The sequence below is a fragment of the Myotis nattereri genome, assembly GCF_964212035.1.
Source record: "Myotis nattereri genome assembly, chromosome: 9".
Lineage (NCBI taxonomy): Eukaryota > Metazoa > Chordata > Mammalia > Chiroptera > Vespertilionidae > Myotis > Myotis nattereri.
In genome coordinates, this window is record NC_138084.1 from 42,171,608 (window position 1) to 42,193,327 (window position 21,720).

Consider the following 21,720-nt stretch of genomic DNA (forward strand, 5'->3'; position numbering starts at 1 on the left):
GTCACATGGAGAAGCTAACAGCATTACTAGGACCCTCATTTTGCAGATGAGGAAAATGAGGCCGAGAGGAAAACTTGGGTGATCATGGCAATGAGCATGTTGAGCAGCACAATGACCATGATGATGGTAAAGATGCCATAGAGAGCCCGGCCCACAAACTCAGGCACCAAAACTGAGGCGTGTCGACCACGCTACTCTCCACCATGCCAAACATGGTCCAGAACAGACCCTGGAATGTCCCATTGAAACTGGCATGCTGGGACAAAGGGTAGGATGGGAGGGGTGGGAGATGAACCTGAGTGCCACCCAGACACTCTCCTTCTCCCGCTCCCAAACCCAACCAAAGGCGTTCTGCTTCCATGAAGCCCCTGGAACACCCTGGCTCATAGACACTTGCCATTTCTGAGCTCCAGCTTTCATTCTTTCAATCAGTATTAACTGAGCACATAGTAGTGCCATAGATGCTAAGGGTACAGCCATGAACAAGACAAGCACGGTCCCTGTCTTCCAGGACCTTATGTTCTAGGGTGGGAATAGGGGGTGAGACGGACACTAATTATAGCAACATTTTAAAAAAGATCTCTTTCATTGTTTATTTATTTTGTTAATCCTCACTCTAGGATATTTTCCTATTGACTTTTAGAGAGAATGGAAGGGAGAGGGAGAGACAGAGAAACATTGATTGGTTGCCTTCTGCACGTGCCCGGACCAGGGCCAGGGATTGAGCCTGCAACTGAAGTATGTGCCCTTGTCCGGAATTGAACTCAGGACCCTTCAGTCCAGGGGCCAACGCTCTCTCCACTGAGCTAAACTGGCTAGGGCTATAGCAACATTTTTTTAAAAATATATTTTTATTGATTTCAGAGAGGAAGGAAGAGGGAGAGGGAGCTAGATATATCAATGATGAGAGAGAATCATTGATCGGCTGCCTCCTGCATGCCCCCCACTGGGGATCGAGCCCGCAACCCGGGCATGTACTCTTGACTGGAATTGAACCTGGGACCCTTCAGTCCGCAAGCCGACGCTCTATCCACCGAGCCAAACCAGCTGGGGCTATAGCAACATTTTTAATTGTGGCAAGTGCTATGAAGAAGCCGCATGAGATGTTATGACCTAGTCTGGGAGTTGGGGAGAGATTCTTTGAAAAGCATTCAAGCTAAGCTCTGAAGGATCCCTGGGAATCACCAGGTGAAAGGGAAGATGTGAAGAATGAGTATACAGCTCTATAGTTCCCGCTGGTCCAGGCAAGTCTCGCTCCATGGTTGGAACTCCCTTATAGGAGTTGACTCAGGTGGCTGGAGCACACAGTGCAGGAAGCTGACAACTTCTGTTCTGTCTGCTCCCCTGACTGTGTCCAGCTGCCTCTTTCCTGTTCATTCAAAACCCTGCCCCAGGCCCTCCCTCTGCCAGAACCAGCTGCTGCCCCTCAGCCTTGTAACTTGGAGACCAGAACTGATGTTAGTGCCACACCATGAAATCTTCTGGGAAAGGAGTAAAAGGACATAGTTGCTCAAAAAAGGTGGGAATAGAATTTAAAGTCATAGCTGGAGGGGACCTTAGAGACCCTCTGGTCCAACTGCCTTCATTGTACAGGTGGGGACAAGGGTTTGCCCAAGGTCCCACAGCCAAGCCCAGAACCCTTCCTTAGTCATTAACCCATCTGAATCCTATGATAGCTCTGTGAGCAGGACAGGAGTTTTATTATGGTTACCGGGGTTAGTTCTGGGCCCAAGATAAAGAACTTGCTTAAAGTCACACGATTACTTGATTATATCTAGAAAGAGAACCCACAAAACATACAAAGTTAAGTTCATGGAATCCTGGAGGTCAGTCTCATGCTCAGAAATCACCTTCCCAGTACACCACAGGATCTTATTTATTAGGCAGTAATTCTTTTCACAGCGCCTGTTTTCCTTTCCGGAAAATGGGCACAAGGATGCACACCCCTCACTGGGGAAGACATCTGGACTATGTCCCAAAGCCCAGAAGTTCCAAAGGGGAAAAGGATGACTCCCTCCTTGGGAAAATAAGGTGTCATGGTGACAGAAGCCTTGACAACAGGGAGCGGGGGCAGGCTGGGCTCAGAGGTGCCATTAGGCGGAGTCCTGAGGGAATGAGTGGAGGGGAGGGGAGCGCTTGGTCTCATCAGTCCTCTTAGTTGTCACTCCCCAGTTTCAGTCACAGAGGACAAGGAGGCCAAAACCACAGGACCTCATGGCTCATGCCTGAGGGGCCTCCCCACACATGCTGGCATGTTCTTCTACTTCTCCTGCTGAGAACTGCAGCTGGCAGATAGGGCACTGGATCCAGGACATGGGTGACGCGCTCTCTGAGGAGGACACCCACAGCACAGATGGCGATGAAGGTGGTGATGAGGAGGGAGAGGCTAGGTGAGGTGGGGAGGTCTCTCCACAAGTGGCAGCGTGCTGGGGAAGAATCTCAACGCTGAAGGAGCCTAAGGGGGAGGGAGAGAGGTAAGCAAAATTGGGGCTGCTCCTAGCACACCCCACGCAGCCTGTCAAAACGCAGCTGTTTTCGTAGGAACTGGATATTTTACATAGAGACACTATCCGATCATGAATCCACTCAACATTCATCAAGTGTCTACTATGTGCCTGACGTTGTGCTAGGAGCCCAGGCATTTAAACCCAGGCCCATCCTTATGGACTGCAGTTAGAGGTAAAGCTAAGCTATGAACACAAGTAGCTACGATACAAAGAAGGTGAGAAGTGCTAAGCCCAAGGGAATGGGAGAATGCTGCAGGAGCTCAGTTGTAAGAGATTATCTGAGAAGATTGGAGAAGCCTTGGCAAATAAGTAACATTTGAACTCAGAGTAAGTAGAATTTGGACACAGAGGAAAAAGTTATGAAGGATATTCTATGCCCACTTTAATAATTTTTTTTTTGTAAAAATATATTTTATTGATTTTTTACAGAGAGGGAGAAGGATAGAGAGTTAGAAACATCAATGAGAGAGAAACATCGATCAGCTGCCTCCTGCACACCCCCTACTGGGGATGTGCCCGCAACCAAGGTACATGCCCTTGGCTGGAATCAAACCTGGGACCCTTGAGTCCGCAGGCTGACGCTCTATCCACTGAGCCAAACCGGTTAGGGCTTTTGGCTTTATTTTTAAAGACGTCTTCAAGTATTCTATTGGCTCCTAATGAGCAGAAACAATTAGAATGAGAAAAAAAAATCCAATCCTGTTTTACATTGTTTTGTTCCATGTTTCTCCTCGAGGACATGGCCCCTGTCCCTTCTGCAGCTTGGCTAAAACAATGTGAGCAGATGCCCAATACAGACTTGTATGTAACTGCACAGCAGACAGAGGCTAGGAGTCCAAGTTCAAATGTTTCCTGGCAGCATTCCCAGATCCGTTCCGCCCTCAGGGGATGCCTCGCAGTCCCTCAGCAACCGCCTGTGCCCAAGCAGCTTACCTGCACAAATGGGGCACTCTCCACTCTCCTGGATGCTGCTAGTTTGGGCCTGCAGTCGGTGGGGTTCTCTCCGCCCTGCCTTTGCTCTCCCCCTCCTGTTTGGTTGAGAGTTTGAGTTGGATAAAGGCCTATGAGGAAAAATAGTTAAAGACCAGCTATGAGCAAAAGGCCATAAGGGCTGAAGGAACCTTACCTTAAATTAGGGTGAAAAAAAGGTAGACTAGTTGGTGTGGAGCCACAAGCCCTGGGTTGGAGTCCTGGCTTTCCCACTTGATGAATCAGACTTTAGGGAAGTCATTTAACCTTTGAAAATCTGAGAATAGAGCTTCTATTACTGCCTTTAGGTTTATTATTTTTATGCATATCCCATAACATTCATTCTTTTAAAGTATACCATTTGATGGTCTTAGGATATTCACAAAGATGTGTAACCACAACTATAGAAGTTCACATTTTTATCACTCCCAAAAGGAACTCTGAACCCATTAGTAGCCACTCCCCACTTTTATATCCCCACAGACTGTATATGTATGTGCGTGCGTGTGTGTGTGTGTGTGTGTGTGTATATATATATATATACACACACACACATACTAGGGGCCCGGTGCACGAAATTCGTGCACTGGGTGTGGGGTGGCGGGGGGGTGGGGAGAGTGTCCCTCAGCCCAGCCTTCCCCCTCTCACATACTGGGAGCCCTCAGGCGTTGACCCCCATCACCCTCCAATCGCAGGATCGGCCCCTTGCCCAGGCCTGACGCCTCTGGCTGAGGCGTCCGGCCCGGGCAGTGGGGACCCGCAGCTGCAGCGGCCCCGCGATTGTGGACTCCGCTTTAGGCCCAGGCAAGGGACCCCTAGCTCCTGGGACTGCCAGCTTCGACCGTGCCCAGCTCCCATCGCTGGCTCCACCCCTACTTCCTGCTATCACTGGCCAGGGTGGCAAAGGCGCCTGATTCTCCGATCATGGCTGGGGGGCAGGGCAAAGGCGGCCCCAGGGCCGCCTTTGCCCTGCCCCCCCCAGCTCTTAGCTCCCCCCTGGGTTTCCGATCACTGTCAGTGGCAGGGGGCTTCTTCCTGCTTTCCCTTTTGTCTCCCTGCATTGTGCCTACATATGCAAATTAGCTGCCATCTTGTTGGCAGTTAACTGCCAATCTTAGTTGGCAGTTAACTGCCAATCTTAGTTGGCAGTTAATTTGCATATAGCCCTGATTAGCCAATGAAAACGGTATCGCCATATGCCAATTACCATTTTTCTCTTTTATTAGTGTAGATATATATATATATATATCCAGTACATCTTCTCTGGAGAAAAATCTATTCAGATCCATTGTCTATTAAAAATTTTTTTAAATTATGTTCTTTTATTGTTGAGTTGTAAGGGTTGTTTATATATTCTAGATACAAGTTCTTTCTCGAATGTATGATTTGGACATATTTTCTCACATATTCTATGGGTTATCTTTTTATTTTTTTTTGAGTGTCTACTGAAGCAGAAAAAGATTTAAATTTTAATGAAGTCCAACAAGTACAATGTACTCAGCTTCAAATTCTGGTTCACTACAGGGCTACCTCCTTGCCCAGCTCTAAGCCTGACAACATGTGGACAAGGACACGTGAAGGGCAGAGAGGTCTGGGGAGGTGATACGGGTCTTTCAGGTTGACCTACTTACCGGCGGGCTTGCACTTTCTGTCTCTTCGTCTTGCCCACATCACTCTCTGAGTTTTGCTCCTCTGGTCTGGGCTCTGTGTGAGAAATGCTCATTTGGTCTAGCTCTTTAACAAAACGACCTTCAGCCCTGGCCAGCACAGCTCAGTAGTTAGAACATTGGTCTGCACACCAGAGGGTCTTGGGTTCAATTCCTAATCAAGGGATCTAGAGCAGGTCCCTGGATTGCAGGTCTGATGTGTGGAGGCAACCAATCCGTGTCTCTGTCACATCAACGTTTCTCTCTCTCTCTCTCTCTCTCTCTCTCTCTCTCTCTCTCTCTCTCTCTCCCCCCCCCCCTCCTCCCCCTCCTTTCTCCTCCATTCTCTCTAGAATCAATGGGGAAAAAAAATCCTCACTCCTCCAGTGAGGATAAAAAAATAAAGAAAAAAAACGAAACCAAAAGGGCCTTCACATATGATGTTCCTTCTTTAAAAAATATTCTTTCCATCCTCTTTTCCTGGCTAATTTTCACTCTTTAAGTCTTAGAGGAAATGCGAATTCCTGTGAGGAAGTCTCCCTGGGTTCTCTAATCTGAATCTGGTCATCCTATCCTGCGTTGGCTTTGAAGCACTTCTCACAGTTTTAAGCCTTAGGTTTCCTGTGTGACATGGACACGTGTCTCTCCATTAGGGTAGGAGCACTGCTGTTTATTTACTGTGATACCCCTGGCATCTCGCACAGAGCCTTGCACAGAGATGTCCAATAAATGTGTCAAGTGAGTAATAACAAAACCCAGCAACAGCCATCTGTCTGGTTAGTCAGCACTTATGAACGACTGTATAGCGTTTAATATGTTTCAAAGTTCTTTCACGGCTCCAGTGCCCAGCCTGTAGGGTACCCAAATAAGTTTTGTTTCCTTCCACTCTCCATCTCTTAAAATAAAACACATCCTTCTTAATGTGGCAGGCAGCTTCTGGAGTGACTGCCGTTGATCCCTGCCTTCTTGTATTCATGCCTCCCCTAGAGTGTGGGCAGGACCTGGTAACTCGTTTGTAATGAACAGAATTTGGCAAAAGCGATGGGATGTCACTTCTGTGATTAGGTTACAAGACTGGCCGCTTTCTTGCTAGCACTCTCTTTCTGTTCCCTCTGGAGAAGCAGCGGCCATACTGTGAGATGCTCCTGAGGGAAGCCTCAGCCCAGCAGCCCATGAGGAAATGTCGGGAGCGAGGGAGCAGATCCTTGCAGATGAGCCTTGTGACTCACCCAGAGCCAGGGACTGGTTAAGCCACGCCTGGAATCCTAACCATGAGACACTATGAGATAATAAATATTGTGTTAAGCCACTAAGTTTTTGGGGTAATTTGTTATGCAACAACAGATAACCAATGTACCCTATTTCTGCAATGAAGTGATATACTGATTATTTCACTAATTTGTTCAGTTCCTTGGGATGATAAACCATTTCCTCAAAAAAATTTTCCCCCCAGTGAAGCAATGGGTGAACCCGAGGTTTTCAATGAGAACTCTACTTGTTTTCTCTCTCTTGCTATCTAGAATAGAAGGAGCTCTGGGGTCCACATCCCTGTTCTGAAGCTGATTAGCTGTGTGGTTCAGAATACTTTACCTCTCTGAATCTCAGCTTCTTTTGTAAAGGAGTACAACAGTATCTATTCCGTAAGTTTGTGGTGAACATCAAATGGATAAAGTTACTCTAAAATATTTAGTGCTTTCTTCCTCTGTGACAAAAGCACACTATTCCCCAACTCTATTTCTCCAATAAGCTCCACAAACCATCACCCTGACTTAATTGTCCTTCTGAGATGATCACAGAACATTAACACTGCAAGAGGCCTAAATACTATTTGGTTTAATTCCTTCACTTTGAATATGAGGGAATTGAGGCCCAAAAGATAAGGATTCCTGATTCCTAGGCTAGTGCTCCTTTTTTCTTTCTTTTTCTTAAAATATGTTTTATTGGGAGAGAGAGAGAGAGAGAGAGAGAGAGAGAGAGAGAGAGAGAGAGAGAAAGGGAGAGGGAAAGAGAGAAGGAAACATCGATAGGCTGCCTCCTGCATGCTTCCTACTGGAGAATGAGCCCACAGCCCAGGCATGTGCCCTGACAGGGAATCAAACCAGTGACCTTTTGGTGCATGCGACAACGCTCAACCAATCTATATATATAAAAGCCCAAGCGACCATCTGACCTTTCAACCAGTAGCTGTGACACACACTGACCACCAAGCTCAAAACACAGGCATGGAAACATGGAACAGACTGATGAATCTCAGAGGGAAGCGGGGAGGGGGGAGGGCGGGAAGGGATAAACCAAAGTTCTTAACATGCATACTAAAGGCTCGGTGCACAGATCCGTGCACTGGTGGGGTCCCTCAGCCTGGCCTGTGGGGATCAGGCCGAAACTGGTAGTCCGACATCCCCCGAGGGGGTCCCGGATTGTGAGAGGGCGCAGGCCAGGTCAACGGGCCTCTAGTTTACTATATTTTGCTTTTCTTCTGGTATTAAGACACTGACAATTGTCTTTTCTCCCACACGAAGTCCCATTGGTGAGCCTTCCCTGAAGAGCAGTGGTGGATTCAAGGAGAAAGGGATGGTGCTAGGGAGAACAAGGAGCCAAAGGCAGGTCCTGAGGCCTTACCTGCACTGTCTGGATGACTGGGACCTGGTCCTGAAGGGCTGTTTTTTGGGCTGGCCACGCTGGCTGGAGATGCCCTGCGGGCAGCTGAAAGCACCATGCGGGCTGAACGCCCCAAAGTCCCCGGCTGCAGCTGCTCTAAGATATTCCTAAGGTCTGAAATTTCCTTAGTGCTCCTGCAGGGAAACAGAGTACTCGGTGTCACTCAGAACAGAGACTCTATTTTGCTCACCCAAGTCAGTGGCATCTAACCAAGAAAGCCAGTTTGATAGATAGATATAGGCCTGGAGTACGTGATTAATAGGGGGAACCCAGGTGGGGCTTGCGTGCTTGTGAGCAACCTGGTAGTTTTTCTTTCCCAGGAGAAAGAACTGAAAAGTGGCTGGGAGACCTCCGTTATGGCAGCTACATACGTTTGGGGATCTGGGAAGAATGTCCTCCGGATAGAAGGATTAGCCATCCAGGGGCTGGGACTAGACTCGGAAGCATTAGAAGAGTCCTGAAAAGAAAATGGAGAAATATGAAATACATACATTCACCACCAGGGGACGCTGCTACCTAGCGCCAAGTATACTCCCAAACCTGAGGATTCAGCTTAGTGAGTGAATGTATCTGCTGTAACTTGTACAGGGCACCTTTGCTTGTGTGTGCACACATTCTTCCAGCTCTGAGATGTGAGATGCGGTGATTTTGTATACTTTTTACCCCAATGCTAAGGGTTTTGTCATGGTCCTAAAAGACCCAGATAAAAGAATACAAGCTGTTGGGAAAAAGGGACTATGGGATCGATATCATGTGCAAACTTTTGAAAGTATATATATATATATATATATATATATATATATATATATACACACACAAATTTGTCTATATATATGTGTGTGTATATATATATATATAAATTTGTATCTATATAAAATTGATTCATGTAGGTACAAAACTCAAATCACTCATCTCTATACATATCTATGCGAGAAAAATTATACACACATATTTCTTTAATTTTAAAGTAGTTCTGTTTTGAACTATTTGGGGACATTTTTATCACTTTTCTCTTCTAAATACTGTTTAATAATATTGTTTAATATCCATTATGATTTATTTTGTGAACAATTATTTACTTGAAGCTAAAAAAACCTACCAATTTCTAGCCATCTATAAAAAGATATATATATATATAGTATATGGGTAATAGATACATGACATGTCTCTTTCTAGCATTAGCCACTATATATCTATCACAGGCATTTTATAAACCTCTCTCCTTCAAACTCCAGGAATGTCTATGTGTAATAATCACACAGTAGATCATTTCTACATAGATTTTATTTATGTGGAAAGCTACAATTTCTTAATTCTTTGCCAAAATGCAATTTATCTGTGTTGATTCATCTGTGGCTATTTTTTTATTTTTCCAAATTTCCTTGAATTTAAAAAATTAAACATTTTTTCCTTTAATATTCAGCCCTGATTCTTTTTTTAAAAAAATATATACTTCTATTGAAAATTTTTTAGAGAGAAAGGAAGGGAGAGGGAGAAATAGAAACATTGATGAGAAACATCATCAATTGGCTGCCTCCGGCATGCCCCCTACTGGCGATTGAGCCCAGGTGTGTGCCCCGACGGGGAATAGAACTGGAAGCCTCTTAGTGCATGGGACGATGATCAGTCCACTGATCAACACCAGCTGGGCTTCAGCTCGGGTTCTTCCATCACAGATTCTTTTAAAGGTAAATGCCTTTCTTGTAAAGCATGACCTTAGCCTCATCATGCAAGTTTGAGAAATAGTATTTTTATTCACAGTTATTGTTTAATATTTTCTAATTGGAAATTAATTTGCAACCTCATCTTGGACCTTGCATTAATTTTGAAATACTTTGTTTACTTTACCAGGATTTTTCTTTTTTCCTTACCATGTCTCATAAATTTTAGAGTGAATACTGTACAGGGTAACTAGCTGGATGTGTAGGGATGGTTATTTAGCTTTAACTCTACATGCGATTAATCATTAGGAAATGAGCTCTCCAGCACAGGCTACGTGGAGCCAGGTGGCCTGGCTTCAAATCCACTCCAAGATTTATTTAGCAGTGTGACCTGGGACATCCCGCTAAACTTCTCTGGCTTCTGTTTTCCTTACTGGAAAATTGGTGATTATAAAAAACCCTATTCCACAGGATTAAAAGCCCTTTTGCTTTCACTGTACCTTACCATTGGAATGATACTTTAAAAAAAAAAAGCCTATGGCACTTTAGAGGTCACACATGTGAAACCGAGTGCCATCCATCTGTTACCCTGTATCAACCCTCTCTTGTAGAAATGTTCCAGGACCTCCTTTCCCTGTGGTCTCACTGAGGTACTTGCAACATGTTTCATTCCACCACTGACTTTCAATGCCTTTCTGACATGATGGCCCTGGAGTTGCTGCCTCCTTTCCTCCTTGATCCCACCTTGGTTCTAAAGGTGCAGAGTAATTTACTAGGACAGGCGCTTTAACCAGCTAAGCCACAGAGCCAGCACAGGTGCAGCGTAATTTAGATGGCCAAAATGGAAAAGACTCTATGAAGTCTTTATTTATCCTGTAATTAGGGAGACTGTCTATTCTGGTTTGCCTGGGAAGTCATGCCTATTATGTCTGTTGCCTCAGTATAATAATAATTATTATTATTTAAAAATATTTTTATTGATTTCAGAGAGGAAGGGAGAGGGAGAGAGAGATAAAAAAACATCAATAATGCGAGAGAATCATTGGCCGGCTGCTTCCTGCACGCACCACACTGGGGATTGAGCTCACAATCCGGGCATGTGCCCAGACCAGGAATTGAACCGTGACCTCCTGGTTCAAAGATCGATGCTCAACCACGGAGCCACGCCAGCTGGGCTCAGTATAATTATTAATAGCACTCTTTTTTGGTCTCAGTTTGGATGACAACTTTTATGATGACCCTATCTACAACTCCCCTCTGAAAGGTTATTTACATAATGAACACATACTCTCAAAGCCTACTTTGTTCCAGCTGCCAGGAATGCATTATGAAACAAGACAAACAGGTTCCTAATCTCACAGAGCTTCCACTTGATTGAATAGCTCTAGCTCCATTCCCGTCAGCTCCCAGCACTGAGACATGGGGACCTGGCGAGCACACTGAACTGCTTCCACTGGCCTTTTGCATTTTTTATCCCTTTCCTCAATGGAAGAGTAAATCTCAGACGGGGCTTTCCTTGTCTCAGCTCTGTGGGTCTCTCCCGTGGCTGTACAAGAGCATCTACTCCTCCTCTGTCTGCTCTAACTCCCTTTTCTCTTCCCAATGTCCAGTCTCTTCTTTTTCTCAGTAACCTCAATAGGGTGACACTTGTGAGGTTCACTCCTGGGAACTGAAGTTCTTTTGGCTATGTCCAATGTTTGAAGTGTCTAAAAATCTATGGTGTGCATAGAAGTACTGTGGTGTAAATGATAGGAGGATCTGATTTCTGGTCTTTACTCTATTTTGATGTGCTGTGTGAATTTGAATATGTAAGTTTCCCTATCTGAGATGTAAAATGAGGTGGATAGGACTTGATGATCTCTAAGTAATTTTCCATCTCTAGAGTTTTATGATTCTAGCTTTGTGTGATTATATCTTCATATTTGTTTGTGAGTCAATTACAGTAGAGGGTACTGGCTTGGAAAGATAAATGGAGACATCATTGATAAGAAAGGAGGAGTCAACCCTGGCCGGTGTTGCTTAGTGGTTGGAGCGTCTGCCTGGGCAGTGAGGGGTTGCGGGTTTGATTCCTGGCCAAGTGCCTAGGTTGCAGGTTCGATCTCAGCCTTGGTCAGGGCATGTGTTGGAGACAACCAATTGTCTCTCTCACATCGATGTTTCTCTCTCCATCTTTCTCCCCCTTCCTCCCTCCCTTCTACTCTCTCTGAAAAGCAATGGGAAAAATATCTGTGGGCAAGGATTAACAAAAACAACAACAAAAAAGGAAGAGTCAGAATAGGCTTAGGAAGTAAAAGAAAAATTAGAAAACTTGCTGAGAAAAGGGGAGATAAATTGATTAGATACTAATAGAGAGCCGGCAACCTATACATCTCCTATTAGGCGGCATACGTGTTTATTGTACAGGGAGAGAAAGCAGGAGAACACATGAAATTGCAAAGCACATCTGTACCTAAGAATAGGTAGGGGGTTAGGGAACGACCATGACAGAGGGACTGTAGTGAGTCCTGGTTGTTTCGGAAGGGAAAGTCTGATGAAAGCTAGAGTCCCCAAGAACCCAGAAATAAAGTATAAGATTAAGTTTGAATTCCAAAAGAATTTATTAATGGCTAAATAACAAATGGCCCATGAGCTCTGTGTACACTATATTGAAGGCTCATTCACTTGAATCTTTCACATGTAAAAGGGAAGGTGTGCACTCCTACCTTTAAGAAAGTGTAGCGAGCCCATTTATGTTTGTATTTGAATGTATGCGTGTATAGGTGTGTGTATAACTCAATCAAGCACCAGCTTCCTAACCAGAAACGGAAAGGATGGGAGAGTATTAAGTCCTTGCTCCACCACTGCACATACCTGGCTCAGCCCAGAGCTCACAGGGGCTGAGGGATCCACCACAGGATCATCTAAGGAGTCCAGAGAGGAGCACACACGCAGGAAGGCCAGGCCAAAGGACTGATGACGTGTGAAGGGTTGGGAGCAAGTCAGGCGAAGTCGATCCCATGATTCACCTGAGGCTGGAGCCAGGAAGTCATCTCCAGGAAAAGAAAATGAGGGGGAGAGGAAACGAATGAATGGGAGGGAGAAAGGTCAATACCGAGGAGCGGAAAGAAAAGACAGGGCCTATATAAACTCCAACAAAAGGAATAATGAAGGTCATCGGTAACTGACCCCTCAGGCCTTGGTGCTCAGGGTTTGGCGGTGCCAAGCTGGCCAGTCAGGGTCCCCTCAGACACCATCACTCCTCCCCGTCACAGGTCCACACCATTCCCAGCATGGCTACATCTGCATTCTGCACTTCTCCAGGGACCTTATCAATGTCTCATTTTAACAGGAAGTATCTGTAGGGTTGAGGTCTGGGGTGACCACTTGCTCATTGGATTAGATGATCTACATCTACCTTTCCTGGACCATGAGACCACAGCCTCCCGCAAGCACTCCATGCCCTACGCACACACTCAGTGTCACACACCAGTACTACAAACCCTTCTCACCTTCAATTCCCAGCACTATCTATTAAGACCTCATCTCCTCCACCTTGTATGCCCTTCCCTTATCATTCTTCCTTCACATTACAAACACCTCCTATTTAAACACAGACAAATCCTAAATCCCCAGAGGCCAGGAGTTCAGATCTTATGTGGTGCCCAGCGAACGCAGAGATCTGCATAGAAGAGAACTCAGGAAACACTTCAGGCTGCATAACTATAACTATCATATAGTCTCCTATCGCTTATGTAAACATTCATCCTACATTCACACATTTATACAAACAAAAGTACACGTCACAAATGTGTGTTCTACATCAGGCTTCACGGAATCATGTTGAGTGTAAATATAAATCATAGCTCATAAATACCCCAAGGGATCATGTTTTCTCACCATGGAGAACTCACTGACAAACATACCGCATGGTTGCTCACTCATTAACTAATCCCTGTCCCCCCAACAGATATAACTAACCCCTGCAGAGGTTCCCTCCCACAATCTATGCCTACCAACTCTTACGGCCCTCTGCTGTACTGCAGCCTTTTCGCATAATCTGTCTCTTTCCCCGAGTTTCTCCCATTTCTGCTTTTGCCCTCCTTACCATCTTTAAACATGCGGACCCCTGAGCGGTTTTTCCCCTGCTTTGAATCAGCTAGGGACATCAGCATGGTTGCAGGGAGCAGGGTGACAAAAGGTCTGTCCAGGGACCAGGAAGATCGGCCCACATCAATTTGCAGGAAAGCACAGCCGCAGTTCCCTGGGGACAAAAGGTTGAGAGAAGGATAAGGGTTACAGGATGAAGGCTCCCCTGACTGTCCACAAGGGAATCAGGTGGGAAGAGGACATTTCTCCATTCCATGGCTAACCGGAAGCCCAGAAAGGCCAAGCGACACAATGAGCCAGTAACTGAAGGGAAATGAGACCTCGGCCCCACTGAGTGACATTGTGGAGGGAGGTTCACCGTGTTCCTCTCAGCCAGAAAGAAGCCTTCCTCTGGCTGAAGACACCCACTGTTTCCCTGTCCTCTGGCTCGGGCAGGCAGTGCCAGACTCTTGTCTCTCTTAAATCCTTGCTAGGGAGGCTCTGGCCAGGCACCTCAGTTGGTTAGTGTCATCCCGATACACCAAAGTTGTAGGTGTTTTTTTTTTTGAAAAAAAATTTTTTAAAATATATTTTATTGAACTTTTACAGAGAGGAAGGGAGAGAGATAGAGAGTTAGAAACATCGATGAGAGAGAAACATCGATCAGCTGCCTCCTGCACATCTCCTACTGGGGATGTGCCTGCAACCCAGGTACATGCCCTCGACCGGAATCGAACCTGGGACCTTTCAGTCTGCAGGCTGACGCTCTATCCACTGAGCCAAACCGGTTTCGGCCAAAGTTGTAGGTTTGATCCACGGTCAGGGCACATACAAGAATCAACCAATAAATGCATAAATAAGTGAAACAACAAATTGATCTCTCTCTCTCTCTCCCTCTCCCTCCCTCCAGCTCCCTTTCTCACTCTCCCTAAAAAAATAAATAAAAATTAAAAAAAGAATAAAAAATAAATTAATCCTTGCTAGGGAGCCTGCCATCTCTCTGTCCTGACAGAGCTGAGATCAATGGTTTTGTCATCTCTCTATTCCAGAGAATGCTAAGGCCAACCTTTTCAACCCATAAACTCCTATGAAGCCTTCCTGAATTAACAAGCACAGTTCATCCCCAGCATACTCTTGACATTGATATTTAGAAGAGTATAAATTCTACTTGTTGTATTTAATTATGTCAATATCCTAAGGTTTCACCCAGACCACTCAGATTAAAGCAGGGGAGGTATGTTGCTTAATTCAAGGAGTGCCATTCACATTCAATTCTATGTGAATGAAATCCTTAGAGTTCTTGCCAATACCACATACCCGCCCCAAAGGCAAGGGCCACATCTCCCCTTCACACCAGTTAAGGCTGATCAGCCAGCCCGAACTGAGACATTTTGGTGGAGCATTTGGAGGGAAATGTTACTCCTATGTTCTCCCGCAGGGGCTTCTAGGCCCCAGAGCACGCACTCACCCACATCGATGTAGCCAATGGGCACTGCCCTTTCCAGCTGCAGTTCTACTTTCAGTTGCCCACTCTTGTCCTGAGGGCAATTGAGCCAAGGTCCCCTCTGTCTGTCTGGGTTCAGCAAATTCTCCACAGGATACTTGGGATCCTAAGTCAGAGAGAGGAGAGTATCAGGAACCTTCCTGAGCCCAAGGGAACAAAGGGCGCCCATGAATAAGGGGTTCCTAGACTCCCAAACCTTTCCAGGCATCCGGACATGACAGGAAAGGCACGAGACAGGAGTCCATACGAACGTAGCATCACCTACCACGGGATTTACAGACACTGTTTACCTCTTTGTCATTTACCAGACCACCTCATGTAACCCTCAGAACAACTTTAGGTGGTTACTATTATTGCTTTATAGGTAACAGATCAATAAACTGAAGCTTGGGTTCAGAAATTTACCCACGGCCAAAGGCCGACTAACCAATCCGAGTCAGAACTCCCAGGTTTCTGAATCCAGAGCTCTTAACCACCACACTATACTATTTTTTCTTTTTTCTAATCTTCACCTGAGGACATGCCCGGGGGGCGGGGGGAGAGAATATGAATATGAGTGAGAAAGAGAAATATTGATTGGTTGCCTTTTGCACCTGCTCCAATCAGGGACTGAACCTGACAGTGACTCGCACGGCCAGCCCTTTGGTGCACAGGATGTAGGCTCAACCAACTGAGCCATTCCGACTGGGCTTCATTTATTTTTATTTTTTAAGTACTCACCTGAGGATGTGTTCATTTATTTTAGAGAGAGGAAGTGAGAGAGAGAAAAACCCCACATCAATGTGACAGCGAAAGCCAATATCAAAAGGCTGCATACTTTATATGAGTTCAACTATTTAACATTCTGGAAAAGGCAAAATCATGGAGAGTAAAAAGATCAGTGCTTGATAAGGGTTAGGGGAGGTGGAGGGATAAAATAAGAGCACAGAGTTTTTAGGGCAAGTAAAACTACTCTGTATGATACAGTAGGTCCTTGGGTTAAGTTGGAGATCCGTTCCTATGGTGCGATGTAACACGATTTTCACTGTCAGTCGGAACCCACCTACATATGCACCTACGTCACTCACATGGAGCACATACACAGCAGTAATGAAGTGAAACAGTAAAAAAAATTTGAAAGAAAGATAACAATTCATGACCTTTACTTGTGGTAAATAAATAATAAAAAACATAAAGCACATGTGTACATATGTCAAAATAACGGAACTTTTTTTAAAATAAATACTGTAAATGGGAGATGGTGACGTAACCATGCCTGTACTCTGATGATGGGAACGTTATACATTTGGCAAAACCCATAGAATGCACAACATCAATAGTGAACTCTAAGATAAACGTTGGACTTTGGGTGATAATGATGTAGGTTTATCAGCTGGAACAAACGCACCACTCTGGTGGAGGAATGTTGATAATGCTGGAGGCTATGCATATTTGGGGGCAGGGTGCATATGAGAAATCTCTTCACTTTTGTTTCAATTTTGCTGCGAACCTACAGCAACTCTAAAAAGTATTTTTGTTGTTGTTGTCAATCCTCCTCATTCCAAGGATATTTTTTCCATTGACTTTTTAGAGTGAGTGGAAAGGAGGAAGGGGAAGAGAGAGAGAGGGAGGGAGAAAGAGAAAAACAGCAATGTGAGAGAGACACACTGACTGACTGCCTCCCATATGTGCCCCCACCAGGCTGGGGATCGAACCTGCAACCCAGGTACGTGCCCTTGACTGGAAATTGAACCCACCACTCTTCGGTCCGGGGGCTGACACTCTTAACTACTGAACAAAACCAGCTAGGGGGAAAGGCAAAGATTTGTATCAAAGTTTACAACTGATGGTTAGAAATAAAGTGATTCATTCAAAGGCTGAAATAGCAATACTGAGATAGACATTTTCAATTCTAACCCAAAGTCAGATATTTTTTGGTGGGTAGGCCTTGAGCAAACTACTTACTCTCTTTGGATCTAAATTTCTTCATCATAAGTAAAGTGGAAAGACTAGATTCATGGTCGTCAATCTTGTTTTTTGTTTTAGCAATAAAACCCTTCCTTTTAACTGAAGTCTTATACCAAAGTGTGTGTGTGTTTTCAACAAATAAAAAGCACACCTCTGGTTAAAGTACAGTTTGGGGGCCTAGAGATATACTTGTCCCTTCTCCCTTCAACTTCTAGAAGTGGGTCCCCACAGAGTACAGTTGGAAGCCACAATATTAGAAGATAGCTAGCCCGGTGGGCGTGGCTCAGTGGTTGAGCACTGACCTATGAACCAGGAGGTCACAGTTTGATTCCCAACTGGGGCCATGCACATGCCCGGGTTGCGGGCTCAATCCCCAGTGTAGGGCGTGTAGGAGGCAGCCGATCAATGATTCTCTGTCATCATTGATGTTTCTTTCTCTTTCCCTCTCCCTTCCTCTCTGAAATCAATATATATATATATAGGAACTACTGTATCAACTCCTAAGTGAAACAGAATGGAAGTTACCTTTATCCTGCTTACCTTATATGGTCTGCCTAAATAGTTTTCTTCACATTGTCAGACTTATAACATGCTAGAGAGAGAATCACTGATTGGCTGCCTCTTGCACGCCCCCTACTGGGGATGGAGCTATTGGATCAAAGTCTGTACCAGGGTTCCCAGAAGGGAAGTTTAGTCACTGTGGCATTGAGAGCAGACCAGGACACTCAATATCATCCCTGACCTGTGGGGATATATATATATATATATATATATATATATATATATATATTTATTTATTTTTTTTAAAGAAGATAGCCCTAACCGGTTTGGCTCAGTGGATAGAGCGTCAGCCTGCGGACTGAAGGGTCCCAGGTTCGATTCCGGTCAAGGGCATGTACCTTGGTTGCGGGCACATCCCCAGTAGGCGGTGTGCAGGAGACAGCTGATTGATGTTTCTCTCCCATCGATGTTTCTAACTCTCTATCTCTCTCCCTTCCTCTCTGTAAAAATTCAATAAAATATATTTTTTTAAAAAAGAAGATAGGAAATGCTCTCATGAGGAGCCCTAGCCGGCTGGCTTGGCTCAGTGGATAGAGCATCAGCCTGTGAACTCAAGGGCCCCAGGTTTGATTCTGGTCAAGGGCATATGCCGGGGTTGCGGGCTCCATCCCCAGTAGGGGGCGTGCAAGAGGCAGCCAATCAGTGATTCTCTCTCTAGCATGTTATAAGTCTGACAATGTGAAGAAAACTATTTAGGCAGACCATATAAGGTAAGCAGGATAAAGGTAACTTTCATTCTGTTTCACTTAGGAGTTGATACAGTAGTTCCTAAAGACACTCTCAGGGTCTTTCTGAAATGTGTAGAGATGCCTATGACTGTCATAATGACCAGGAAGTATTATGTCATTAGGGTCGAGAGGCCTTGGAGGCTAAATACTCCACCATGCAGATACTGCTGTAAAATGCAGGCTTATCTGACCCAAAATGTCAACAGCACCCCCTGAGAAAGACTAGGATAACAGAAGGGGTAGAGCAGGGAAGATGGGTAAATGGATAGGGAAATGACAGTAGAGGAAAGGGAGGGAAGTCCTTAATCAACACAGTGGATTGGTGCTGGGTCCTGGCATCTAGCTGTAATCAGGATAATCGGATTTCCTGAAAGTGGACTTTTAGGGAGAAGGCCAAGATCACCTTTTCTGATGGCACTGATATCCCCACAGGTCAGGGATGATATTGAGTGTCCTGGTCTGCTCTCAATGCCACAGTGACTAAACTTCCCTTCTGGGAACCCTGGTACAGACTTTGATCCTATAGCTTTGCCAGTTCCCTCCAGACTAAGGGTGGAATCTGAGGTGGTTTCTTTCTTTACCTTGAATTCCTGGGACCACTTTTTTTATGTGTCCGGCATTGCTCTGGGAACAACCTGAGGGCGAGAGCTATGTTCCCCCACTTCCACTCTGGACTCCCACAGAAGGGACAATGTGTCTCCTATTAGATTGTGTGTTTCCTGAAAGTGGAGCCAAGTCCTCCATTCTCCCCCCGCCCCCCACTCTGTTCAGTCACCAAGAAAAAGCCATGCCTGTTAATTAATATACCTGAGAGGAAAATGAAACCACGTGGCTAATCTTCACAGGAGCCATGGTAGGCCCAGCAGCTGTCCCCAGGACAAGGTAAAAATGCTTTCTCCTGAGATTTCTTCTGTCACCACTTTGGCACTGTCTACATTTTGGTCCCGTCAGCTTCCAGAAGAGAAAGAATACTACTCCTGAAGAAGAGCACAAAGGAAAAATAAACTAGCCATGGCTGTTTCTCTGGCAACAGTAGTTATTTGCAGCAGTCAGACTGTTCCGGATTACCATGACTACCATGATGGGGGGCAGGGATCAGATCTGCACCAACTGATGAGATTCCAACAAATGGAAACAACTGGAATGCAACCACAGGGCAACAGAGCAGCAAGTACAAAAGATATATTGATATGTTAACGTTGGATTTTTATGTAGGTGAGCTCCCAAGGGCATGGACTGTGCCTTAAATCATTCATCTTTATATCCCTAGAGTCTGGCACATAGTAAAGATGTGCAACAAATGTTCAACTAAATATATGATGCAATTGTCTTTTAGTTGTTGTTTTCTTCCCATAAAATGCATCTTCCTAATTTAGTTTTGCATTAAGTCACTTAGAAATCTTCAATGGCTTGCTGATGTATGTGGATCCCTTGCTACATGGTAGGTACTTAATAAATATTAGTTCAGGTTGGCCCCTCAAACATCTACAATGTAGATATCTATATTTCCTGCTTCATCTCCTATTCCTTTCATATAAGGATTTTCTTTATTTTATCTTAAAAGTTCATATGGGTATTTGTACTTTTGTCTTTTGCTAAACTTTTTATGGAAAATGTTTAATGTATGCAAAAACATACAGATTAGTATAATGCTCTCTCATGCATCCATCACCTAGGTGCAACAATTCCTTGGCCAGAGGTGTTTTAAAGTTCTCTGTCTATAGTGGATCTCTCTCCAAATATTTATCCCCTGCCCTTTTAACTCATGCTTGTTGCCCAGCTGGCCCCTGAATATAGGTCCACGACCCGCTATACTCCTGGCCACAGTGGTCTTCTTGCCCCCTTCCCACCAAATGTTTTTCTTACCTCCAAGATTTTGCTCATGCTATCACCTCTGCTTGGAATGCTCTTTCCCTTTCCCACTTGTCAAATGGAATGTATCTCTGAAGCTCAAATGTCACCTCCATGCTGCCCAACCAGCTCTAGGTGACAACTCCATCCTCTCAATTCTGCATTACAGTTATCTGAATATATGTCTTATGTCCCTTGACCAATTGTAAGCTCTTGGAGGACAGGGTTCACATCTGATCCACTTCTATATCCTCAATGTAAGAGGAAGAAACTTACAGTTCCAGATTAGCAAATATCTCTTAAATTAATGACCATAAAAATTGAGCTCCAAAGGGCCAGTAGTCATGGAACGCTCAGAGTGGGGTAGTAACCAACTCTTAGCGAAGGGCATCCAAAGGTCAAGCATTCCTCACAGGTCACATTCAATATGGTGCCAAGGCTTCAAAAAGAGAAGAATGCAGGGTGAGTCCTGAGTTAGCTTTCTGGGCCTCCAGATTAATTAGAGCTGATTATTCCGATAATAGGGACTCACTGTACATTCAACAAATTTTAAATGTAGATGGTCAAAATATTATCCTGTGACTTCCTGACAGCCCCAAATAGTGGACTGGCATTCTAATCTTGTGAGCCCACAGGTCACCCCAGCTCTATTCATGGGATAGGGCAGCCGGGATGCCCCGGGGGCGTGAGCAGGAGCTGCAGGCTTGTGAGGTGTCGGGTCTGGATGGACAAATAACAGGTGTTTGGAAATGAATTACAATACTAAGCTATAAGCTGAAGTGCATGCAGCACAGTGAATATGATGTATAAGAAGGGGGAAAGGTAGGTGCTGGAGACGCAGTATGTGGCGTAGGAAAGAGTACCTAGAAGTGTGACGTGGATCCGAAGACTTGAGACCCGAAGAAGCAGTTTGGGGGCGGTGCAGGTATTGCAAGGCTCTTCAACTTCTACAGCCTAAGCCGCTCGGCTACTTCCACGGCTCCTCGGAACGCGCTGTTCTGGCGACCCCTCCTTCCTTTCGGCCACTACCCTTCCATCATCAACCCCCAACACCCTTCACCGGGGGCAATGAACCTTAAGAAGCTACCGCAGCCTGAGATCGCGGAGCGCAAACACATTCTCCCGCCAATTCGGCCCTTTGACCTCCGCCTTCTGACCCAGAGAGCTACTCTTCCGCCTCTCGAAGCCCGGGAATTCGTTCTGGGGCCTCAAAAAGCCGCTCTTTCTGAAAAATGACTCCCTCGGAGGCAAGAAGTCATGTGCCGTGAACAATAAGACGTGTTACAATATATTTTCATTCACTGCAAATCTCTGGTCCAGAGCCGAATTGAAACTTCCGGATCAGGTTCAATGCATTCTGGGAAATGCAGTTCTTAGCCTCCACGCCGCACTCTTTGGAGCCTAGAGTGAGGGAGCGTCGCGAAAGTTGACGATTTATGGACCCTTCTCTTTCGTTCTCCAAAGAGGAGAATTGTTGAAATATTTGCCCTGAAAATCATACAAGCCCATGTCCTCATTTTCCAAGAACGCTCCCCCGCCGAAGCTTGGAAATGCGAGGGAACCATTCCTCCTTGACCTTTAAGTGAGTATCAGGTAGATGGTCTCTTACTCCCCGTCAGGTCT

The 21,720-nt window shown here is 45.2% G+C and overlaps 1 protein-coding gene across 1 annotated transcript; it reads right to left on the bottom strand.

The window, feature by feature from the left end:
* Window positions 1-1,855: 1,855 nt before the first annotated feature.
* On the bottom strand, window positions 1,856-21,415 carry XNDC1N (XRCC1 N-terminal domain containing 1, N-terminal like). Its single transcript, XM_081098668.1, has 10 exons — window positions 20,961-21,415; window positions 19,054-19,223; window positions 14,975-15,116; window positions 13,526-13,681; window positions 12,292-12,470; window positions 8,152-8,237; window positions 7,742-7,914; window positions 5,108-5,180; window positions 3,441-3,568; window positions 1,856-2,455 (listed from the first exon to the last, which is right to left on the bottom strand). The coding sequence occupies exons 2-10, from the start codon at window positions 19,096-19,098 to the stop codon at window positions 2,220-2,222; spliced, it is 1,218 nt and encodes a 405-aa protein (XP_080954794.1). The 5' UTR covers window positions 19,099-19,223; window positions 20,961-21,415; the 3' UTR covers window positions 1,856-2,219.
* Window positions 21,416-21,720: the final 305 nt, after the last annotated feature.

Coding starts and splice junctions, on each gene's coding strand:
- XNDC1N (XM_081098668.1), bottom strand. CDS start 19,098: ATGGCTCCTGTGAAGATTAGCCACGTGGTTTCATTTTCCTCTCAG. Junction 13,682..14,974: donor CATTGGCTACATCGATGTGG/GTGAGTGCGTGC, acceptor TTTTGTCCCCAG/GGAACTGCGGCTGTGCTTTC. Junction 12,471..13,525: donor GGTCCGCATGTTTAAAGATG/GTAAGGAGGGCA, acceptor CTTTTCCTGGAG/ATGACTTCCTGGCTCCAGCC.